Below are 10,000 nucleotides of genomic sequence, written 5' to 3'. Positions count from 1 at the left end.
AGAGAGCAAGAGAGCGAGAGAGAGTGAGAGAGAGAGAGAGAGAGAGAGAGAGAGAGAGATTTGAGACAAGTTTATTTACAGTGACACTCTTATTTTCAGAAAGTAACAGATTTAGTTTCTCCCTTTTCAGTGTAAAGACATTTATTATACACACACATATATATATATATAATAAATGTTATAATATTATACACACACACACACACAGTATATATATATATATAATAAATGTTATAATATTATACACACACACACATATATATAATAAATATAATATTATACACACACACACACACATATATATATATATATAATAAATGTTATAATATTATACACACACACACACACATATATATAATAAATATAATATTATACACACACATATATATATATATAATAAATGTTATAATATTATACACACACACACACACAGTATATATATATAAGCACTGCTCTGTGTTAGTCACCCTGTGTTAGTGCTTGTGGTCGTGTCTGTGACACAAACCCGAATCAGGAATACGAGTGCTGTCGATATGTTTTTGCCTGATGGAATCTTCCTGGCCTGAGCATGAACTTGCGTCCACTCCCCCTCACAGCTGTGTTTGATAACCCGTGTTTATGAAACTATGTTCTGAATCAACTGTTAACATAATGTCCAACACTGGTGTTAATCGGAGGCTCTGGTTTTTACTCTCATTGTGTCAAGCAGGGCCTTTAAGTCTCGATACCACATGCATACATTCAGATTTATATTCTGAGATTTATTTCAAGTCTTAACGTTTAGGTTTGTGCTTCCAGACGTCCGGCCTCCCAGCACACACAGAGTCCCATCTGCTTTATCCAGCCTACAGACGTTCTGCACAATCACAAGCTCACAATAATAATGACTCACTAACTTATGAAGAATGGAGCAATGATCTTTTATAGAAATGTGGTTACAGTTAGAAAGATTTTTACTTCATTTTACAATTTTGCAGATGATGAATTCTTGACAGTCTTACCTTTGGGTCTAGACATGGCTTCACAGTGGAGCTGGGGAAGTACCCGATCTTCAGCGTCTGAATGAGCTTCCCCTGGAACACACACACACACACACACACACACAAGCAGAAGTTCTCAAAAGGCCTTTGTAACTTTTTTTGAGCAACCATGACTCAAGATGCAGTCAGAAACAAAATGAACAAAAGTATTAGCTCACCTCCCACCACACGGTGTCTGGATCTCCCTTCAAAAGCTCAATGACATCACCTGTCTGGAAGGTAAGGGGGCACTTGCCCGGGGGAGCTGGAGTGCCGTGGTAGTTCCTGATTGCAACCATCTTAGGACCTAAAATCGTACGGAAAAAGACACCGACATCAGTTTCACTATATTTTGGGAGTTTGCGTGAAAAGTGTTCAACTCAATCGATCAAACACTTAAAAACATCATTCAGTAAATCTGACATAAGACCTATAAATGTCTCTTATAGCATACAAATATGTACAAAACAAATAATCCCAAACTCTAAATCAAGCCTGAATGTGAACGAGATCACTGGATGGCAGCAGTGAGCTACGGAGTTAAACATCCACCACGTCTCTGACCACCACGTCATGTGGAACGAGGACTCAATAAATGTTTAATAATAATTTGTCTCAATTCAGATATGAGACAGCCTGAGGACACACATTCCTACCTGACTGTGGAAGTCCAAGCTCCTGGAAGACAGATACATCATTATTATTATTATTATTATTATTATTATTAATATTATTAGTATTAGTATTAGTATTAGTATTAATAGTATGATTATTATTTTACACAGTGTATGAGTTTCAGTGCATAAGAAGAAAATGAAAAAAGATGTTACACTCACCGAATCATGGGGATCTAGAGAGAGACAGGAAAAGAAAGAGCGTTACAGACAGACAGAAAGGGAGAGGAAGAGTGTGTGTGTGTGTGTGTGTGTGTGTGTGTGTGTGTGTGTGTGTGTGTGTGTGTGTGTGTGTGTGAATGAGAGATAAGGATCACAGAGAGGAAGAGAAACAAAGAGAGAGAGAGACAGACAGACAGAGTGAAATAGAGAGAGTGATAGAGACAGGAAAAGAGTGTTACAGAGAGACAGAGGGGGAGAGGAAGAGTGTGTGTGTATGTGTGTTTGTGTTTCAGAGAGCAAGAGAGGGAGAAAAAGAGAGATGAGAGAGGGGAGAGAGAGAGAGAGAGCAGGAGAGAGAGAGAGGAGAGAGAGAGAGATGAGAAAGAGGGAGACACAGAGACGGGGAGAGAGAGAGAGAGCGAGAGATGAGAAAGAGGGAGAGACAGAGGGAGAGAGAGAGAGAGAGAGAGAGAGAGAGAGAGGGAGAGGGAGAGAGAGAGAGAGAGAGAGAGAGAGGGTGAGAGAGAGGGGGGGGGGAGAGAGTTAGGGAGAGAGAGAGAGAGAGAGGGGGGGAGAGAGAGAGAGAGAGAGACAGAGAGAGAGAGAGGATCAGTAGCTAGTTTTATTTTTTGCTGCTATTTGTCTCATCACAGTGGAGATGAACATGTGGAACTCACTGATTTTGCAGATGGTGATGACCTCCAGGCACTCTTTATGTGCACCAGCCCCACAGCGGGAACAGTAGTAACCCTGATAGAAGATCCCCCTACGGCAGTGTGAGTGTCAGGGAGGTAGAGAGGGAGGGAGAGAGAGAGAGAGAGAGAGAGAGAGAGAGAGAGAGAGAGAGAGAGAGAAAGGAAGAGAGAGGGAGAGAGAGAGAGAGAGAGGGAGGGAGAGAGAGAGAGAGAGAGAGAGAGAGAGGACGAGAGAGGGAGAGAGAGAGAGAGAGAGAGAGAGAGAGAGAGAGAGAGAGAGAGAGAGAGAGAGAGAGAGCACACAAGGAATATTAAGAACGTGTGCCACTTTTAGGTTATTTCCAGCCCAGTAACTTGTTGTCTGATCATTTTTCACAGAACATCAGTGTAATGTAGCCTGAAACTGCATCTCATCACCGCTGTCCAAACACCACACCTCAGTAACGAACGTCGGAAACGTCAACCTGTTCATAACATTTCTGAGTTACACTTAAGTTTGCAAAGTCATATTTAAAGTCAAAGTTTGCCTTTAAATTAAACACGTTAAAGCAGATAAAAGCCGTTTACACGTCATCATGTGGAGTGTTCCATGGTCCATGTCACCATAATTACAGTCATGTCATGCCACGTGCAGAACCAGACTGGAAAGTCAGGCCAGGGGAAAAAAAACCACATTCCTACCCCATCAGAGAAACTGTATTTCAGGGTGTGGGCAACGTTACCTCCAAAAACGCTCGTGCGCACGATACCAGAGCCAGAAAACTGATAAGAAAACAATCTATTTAAATATTAACAAAGAACGATGAGAATACGTAAGTATCATTTCTCTCCCTATACTTTAATGTCACGTGTTAAAACAGCTAAAAAGATCTCAAATATGTAGCGTATTCCATTCTTAAACGATTTAAAGGATTTCTATAGAAAAGACTGAAAAGAAATATAAGCTGTTATAGAAAACAAATCACCTTCTGACCAATCAGAAGCGAGCTCTGGGTCATTTTTATTGTAATGTAATAAAGTTATGATGTTCTGTAGAACTGACTGTAATGTTAACGCCACACTGTTGGTTGTTAGTGATGCAGTGGACTGATAAACAACATTCAGGTCAGTGCAGAAGTGTGGGGTTTAAATGGGTCAATAGTCCATCAGCGACAGAAAGCTGCTATTTAAAGGTGTTTAAAGCTGTGCACTCGGTTTAGCGTGTGGCTATTTGGTTTCCTCCAGATGAACGCTCGCTTGTCCCTTGTTCGGCTTTCAGAAACGACCCCACAAACCCAAATAAAACCTTTGAGCTGTTTTTGTTGACCGAGCAAGCAGCTGCCGATTAGACCAGCGTATTAGGAGTGAGTAAAAGACGTGCGAGATTTCGAGTCGTGTCGCGTCACGTCGTGTACTTGGCGTTTGTGAGTGTTCTCACCTCAGGAGCATCTTACAGGCTCTGCAGTTGGTGTTCTTTTCAAACGTGTGCATCTGGAAGTCGTGCTGGTTGGCCGTAGCTCGCTCTGGCTTAATGTTGGAGCTGTTTTTTTTAGCAAAGAACAGCGAAAATGTTTCCATGAGAAATTTTGCACCAAAAAAAAAAACAAAAAACGTATCTAAGTGAGATTTTCTCTTATACACGATACGCACATGGCCATCTCAAACTGCTCCATCCACTTTCTTTTGGTGTCCTCTGTTTTACAGAAGAACTGGAAGCCTTGCTTGCCTTTCAGATGGATCAGGTAGAAGCCATACGACCACTGCGCGGTGCACAAACATCAGTGTTATACATCTGACAGATTGGCCACCGATTTTATATTAGCCATGAAAAAAAAAAGAAAACACCAGAAACAAATCTGCCCCCAAATTAGTTGTAAATAAACGTAATCCCTGTCTGACAACATAAGAAGGTTATGTAGCTCTCGGGATAAAAGAACATAAATGAAACTATTAGAGGAAAGGCAGGCAATCACAGCTGCTGATCCATATATAAATCAGAGGTTTGATTCGGCTTACCGTCTTTCCACTGGCCTGGTTGGCATGCAAGGAGAAACGAGAGAGAGAGAGAGAGAGAGAGAGAGAGAGAGAGAGAGAGAGAGAGAGAGAGGGAGATAGAGATAAACACCCAGTTACACATGCAATATTTTACACATGCATCGTCGCTAAATGTTAGATTCCAAGAAATAAAAAAGCATTTTTTTTGGACAAATCAGTGTTCCCCCAAGCACAAAGTAACCCGGTGCGTCTCTGTCGACTGGCCCACCTGAGATTACAAGCGTTATGCAGCCTGTTTAAGAACAATATGACACAAGCACGATCCACATACAGCACTATAGAGAGGTGAAACTATAGAAAGTGCCTCAGAAGATGAAGATGCGAGTCACCGCTCAGATGTCAGAGTAGAGACAGAACTCGCGGCCGGTTCAATCGCTTATTTAAACGCGACGTGAGAATAAATACGCACGGATACCTTTTTCATGTCTCTGTTATTCGTAGGGTCGTCAGACATTTTGTAATACTGGAGCTCGATGATTTCTTTCAGCTCGTAGTTGTAGACTTTTCTCTTGCACACAATTACCACTTTATCGAACAGGAAGATGTACCTGGGAACAACAATCAGGGACAAATGAAAAGGTAGAAGATTTCAGACATAGCTTCGAATCGATATGAACGCGTATGTTAAGTGTTTATGATGACGTCTGGACTTGGAACATCTGCCGATAGACTTCCGTTGAAGTCTTCTTTCGTGGCACGAAACCTTAATCTACACATTCTGGAGTATCCCTTTAGTCTAGAGAGAGTCATTAGAACCGAATCGTAATACCACATGCATTAAAATCGTACCTGTCCTGTTTGGTCCGGTTAACTATAGAGCAGACTTTGAGTTCTCCGTCTATCTTCGGTCTCCCGTATTCCTCCAGTTTCACCTGCTGCAGACGACAAAGCCAGATTTCCTGCTATAATTGTCTCCTCTACAGAAACAGAAGAGTTTCAGCCAGGAATTGACTGAGCATGTGAACGTTTGTTGTTTATCCAGATGTATCTGATCTGAACCATGTACGCTTTATTTAGATCAGATGTACGATTCAAATTTACATTTACTTACATTTATTTTAATTTATACAACTGAGGGTTAAAGGTGCGGTGCACGATGTTTGAAAGCCAATGTTGATATTTAAAATCACCAAAACAAACACACCCCTAACCCAAATGGGCGTCACCCCTGTTTTGATAGCTCCGCCCCACACATACATACGTAACCCGGGCAACTATTATGGCGGAACCTGCAGGGGCAGCTGACTGAGGGGATATTTTTATCAATAAATGAACACAATGAGTAATATTATGTTAATACAAATGTGTTTTTGTAGTACTGTGTGTTGTACCGTGAAAGGTTTCGCTCCGTTTCACGCGGAAGACGTTCAGTTCTCTCCAGCGCTGGAAAGCTGATCCTATATTAACACGAGTCCTACTTCTTACCTTATCGTAAGCCTTTCTTCGCTTTTCGTTTTTATCCGCCATGTCAGTGTTTCAATCGCTTTCTGCTAATGTCACACATGCGCACTGAACACTCTCTCCGCCCATATTGACAAGACACGCCCCTTTCTGCTCATTGGCTACACGTTTGTTTTGTTTGTCGGCCCGACTCGGGTTTTCTGAAGCATTTCTCAAACATCGTGCACCCCACCTTTAATGGCCTTGCTCAGGGGCTCAACGGTGCCAGTTCGGCGGACCTGGGATCCGAACTCACGACCTTCCGATCAGTAGTCCAACTGAGCTACCACATCCCAAATGGACCATACGCCATGGTTTAACTGTGAAATCTTTTATTTAGATGTTATAACTGTTAAAAGGCACGATGTCACCACTTCCCTCCAATTTAATGATAAAGCGAGTGCACTCTCTTGTCTTCCTGCAGATTTATTTATTTATTATTTTGGAGCCACAGGCACGTATGTAAATAAAGCGCTCGCCTCCAAACTAAACACTTCCTCCCACAAGTGGGAAGACAGGATACAGTGATTTGAACATGGAAATAAAGTCTGTCCTCTCATCACTCATACTCCGGAAGTTTTAAATGATTTATGAGAGCAAACAATGGCAGCAGCTGCAGGTATGAAGTGAGCAGCATGATGAAGTGAGCGCAAAAGAGCGAGCAGAAAGTTCTGAGGATTAATAGAGCTGTGTAACGTTTGTCTAAATGGCAGATAAATATATAGGGTCTAGGTGCTGTGCTTCCTGAATCACCAAGACGTCTGAGAAAAAAAGTGATAGCAACGACGTTCAACGACACCAACAGTATCAGGAGATTCTTACCAAGTTTTCTATCGAGCACTGAAATTCCCCGATCTTCTTCAAAGTCTCGTTGTCCCTTTTCACCTCGTTGATGTACATGGACAGGTCCTGTGAAGGCACACGGAAGCACAGAGAAGCACTCAGGGCAGTCTCAGGACTCTGTATCTTAATTCATTGTGTATTATTTTAGATCTGTCACAGTCAGTATCAGTTCAGCTTCTACCTGCATGGCTTCCAGAGCCTCCTTCAGCTGCTGTCTCTCTGGTCGATCCATCGAGTGACTCACTAACTCCTGTAGGGCAGAAAACTCGCACACGTGAGCCACCTGAGCTTCAGGACTTCTATTTATGACACGGTCACCTTCTCATGCAGCAGTGTTGTCCTAGAAAAGTGATAGAACTGGAAGGGCAGCGAAAGGACAGTGTAACGCTTGGGCTTTTACACGAGTCACTTCACAGACGCTGACAGAAACTGTTTTGGTGTAAAATTCATTACGCTTTAACGGCGAATTGTTGTTTTCCTCAGTAAATCATCAGCCACTGACACAAACCAGGAAATGATGTTCAGACTACTTCATAGTAAAAGGCTTCAAGGAAACAATATTAAAATGACTTAATATTGAATCCAACTGAGGAGGAAATTCTCTAAAATTCCTCTATAAACCTCTATAGAGCTTATGGTTTAAAAAGCGTCTGTATCACACAAATCCACACTCCATCGTTTAGTCACGTTCATTCGCACGCACCTCACACATCACTGCGATACCCTAAAGCCCACGTGTGCACAAATATGTCTGCATGAAGCAGTCTGAAGGAGCGAAATGAGGTGACCTAAAGCATCCCAACCCTCTCTGTAACTCCATCCCAGCATCCTCTCCTGCTCCACTGGGAGTTCAGAGCCGATAGAAAGAGTGGAATTTGAACATTTTCTTAAATCCCTGAGCATCTACTTTCATATGAGCTTCATATTCACCACCACTGTGGCGTGAGACGTGACGAAGACGTTCAATACTGAACATGAACACAACAAAACAAACAGTTTAATATTCAGATCTTTTGGTTTGATGAACATCTGAAGTGACTAACACTCACCAAATATCACCAGATTACACGTACGATCCTGTACGTACAGTACGTCACACTGACCTTGAGCAGTAGGTGGTACTTGAGGACCCTCTGCATGGGAACTACGAGCAGATCCTGTAGTTTGAACTTTCCCTCCTGTACCTTCATGGTGCACTCCTGAGAAACATCAGCAACATGTCAAGCAAACAGAAGTTCCCTCATTCGCACTCATTCACACAAAGGACTTAAATACTCTTTGATATAAACTACAAATCTCAGTCTTGATCTTTCCTGCTTGTGCTCGTTGTTCTCTGAAACGAAACACATTCTACTGAGAGAGAAAGCACCGTAAGCAAAATGCTGCTGGATCGATATATTCACAAATAAAAGAATCTGAAACACCACGATTATAATCTTTATAATCTTCCACAATCCTCCTCCTCCTCACACATTCTGCACTTGACATTTAGCCTCGGGTGCAGAGCTCATCGTGACGGAGGAGAGTAATACCAGTGTTTGTAAATCCAGGAGCTGATTCTGAATTGCCTCCTACACAGGCTCTTATAACGGCGTAAACATCTGCTCAAGGACCTATCTGATCATCAGCTGTATCTGCATCACCTGTGTCATTTCCTCCTAGGGTTGCAAAGGGGCGGAAAGTTTCCGGTAAATTTCCGGAAGCTTTCCACGGGAACTTAAACTGGGAAATTTTGGAAATATTCAAAATTGGAAACTTTACGGGAATTTATGGAAATTTAAATTGATTATTTCATTGACTAACACAAAAGCATAATAAACAGTATTATGCTTGAAATAAACATTACTTTATAGAGGATTTTTTTTTATTTCGGGGGGAGTGAGTGTGTGGGGGAGGGTCATCAAATTATCTGTGTATGTGTAACACTCCTAATTTACTGCTTATTAAGAGTTAGTAAGGTAGCTATTAAGTTTAGGTACTGGGTACAATTAAGAATGTAGAATAAGGTCATGCAGAATAAGGCATTAATATGTTCTTAATAAGTACTAATAAATAGCCAGTATTCTATTAATATTCATGCTAATAAGCAACTAGTTAAATGACCCTAAAATAAAGTGTTACTGTGCATGTTATGGAAGAATGCAAGTATATGCAGGGGGTTTGGCCTCAATGGCCCTCCAGTAAGCAGTGTGCTGTGTGCAAGTGACCGAGGAACGCAGGGTACAAATTCAACAGAAATTGCATAAAATCTTGTTGTTTTAAACAAAATTATGCTGTTAAGATTTTTTTAACTACATTTAAGTTCCTTGTTATAGGCAACTATTTAAAATTCCCAGTTTATTTCCATATATTCCCGTTAATTCCCATATATTCCCATTAATTCCCATATATTCCCGTTAATTCCCATATATTCCTGTTAATTCCCATGGAAAGTTTCCAGTCTTGAAAATTCCCGGAATTTTGCAACCCTATTTCCTCCATATCTGTTATTATGCCCTTCCCAGTGGCGCTTCTACAAAACAAAGTGCTAAATATTAAACCCACCAAAAAATGTAGCATACGATGGTGAACGAGACGGAAAAGGAAAAATACTTAAGATCAAAGACATCGCGGTCCGTTCGACTTCTTTTCTATTGGCTCGCTAAAGTAGATAAAAGTAGCACAACGATGACAAAACCTCTACTAGTAGCTAACAGGCGTCATGCGTCCTGCTTTATCACAAATCATAAATGCTATATTTAGACCGTAGATGTGTAAAGTGAAGCTCGTGTCACTGTGTTGTTTTATGTCACTAGTTTATGTGAGGAAGAAGGCAGAACGCTGTAAATTTGTCAGTTTATAGCAGCAGCCTTATATATTTAAAGCGTCTGGATTTGTTCATAATTCTAGACTTCTAAGAGACGTGTGTGAGCGCCTGATATTTTTTGTTGAAAAATCATATCATGAAGGATTAAAGATTAGGGCTGAAGTACATGTAAGTACTTCTGCTTAACTACCAGGTTTAACTTGATCAGATACAAAAACTCTGACAGTGTACTGTATTAAGATCAGTTTCAGACTCTCGGCCGATTAGTACGAGACGACATCAGCTTGCTGCTCGTGAGCTTGATCAGCTCCACTGATTTATGGATAA

The 10,000-nt window shown here is 41.3% G+C and overlaps 1 protein-coding gene across 4 annotated transcripts in view; it reads right to left on the bottom strand.

Moving 5' to 3' along the window:
- Positions 1 to 10,000, bottom strand: part of vav2 (vav 2 guanine nucleotide exchange factor) — a 162,709-nt gene that overhangs the window by 8,006 nt on the left and 144,703 nt on the right. For 3 of the 4 annotated variants that reach the window (XM_060890304.1, XM_060890303.1, XM_060890301.1), the window contains exons 10-22: positions 7,971 to 8,066; positions 7,049 to 7,117; positions 6,847 to 6,933; positions 5,374 to 5,459; positions 5,000 to 5,132; positions 4,546 to 4,560; positions 4,180 to 4,289; positions 3,968 to 4,069; positions 2,533 to 2,621; positions 1,856 to 1,869; positions 1,676 to 1,697; positions 1,199 to 1,326; positions 1,002 to 1,073 (exon numbers count right to left, since the gene is read on the bottom strand). In XM_060890304.1, the coding sequence (XP_060746287.1) occupies positions 1,002 to 1,073; positions 1,199 to 1,326; positions 1,676 to 1,697; positions 1,856 to 1,869; positions 2,533 to 2,621; positions 3,968 to 4,069; positions 4,180 to 4,289; positions 4,546 to 4,560; positions 5,000 to 5,132; positions 5,374 to 5,459; positions 6,847 to 6,933; positions 7,049 to 7,117; positions 7,971 to 8,066 (1,023 nt within the window). The remainder of the gene's footprint in view (positions 1 to 1,001; positions 1,074 to 1,198; positions 1,327 to 1,675; positions 1,698 to 1,855; positions 1,870 to 2,532; positions 2,622 to 3,967; positions 4,070 to 4,179; positions 4,290 to 4,545; positions 4,561 to 4,999; positions 5,133 to 5,373; positions 5,460 to 6,846; positions 6,934 to 7,048; positions 7,118 to 7,970; positions 8,067 to 10,000) is intronic. The other variant, XM_060890302.1, reaches the window with a different exon arrangement.

This window comes from Tachysurus vachellii, chromosome 17 (genome assembly GCF_030014155.1).
Source record: "Tachysurus vachellii isolate PV-2020 chromosome 17, HZAU_Pvac_v1, whole genome shotgun sequence".
Taxonomy (NCBI): domain Eukaryota; kingdom Metazoa; phylum Chordata; class Actinopteri; order Siluriformes; family Bagridae; genus Tachysurus; species Tachysurus vachellii.
The sequence above is the reverse complement of the archived record's forward strand: the minus strand, read 5'-3'. Positions and strand labels throughout refer to the sequence as shown.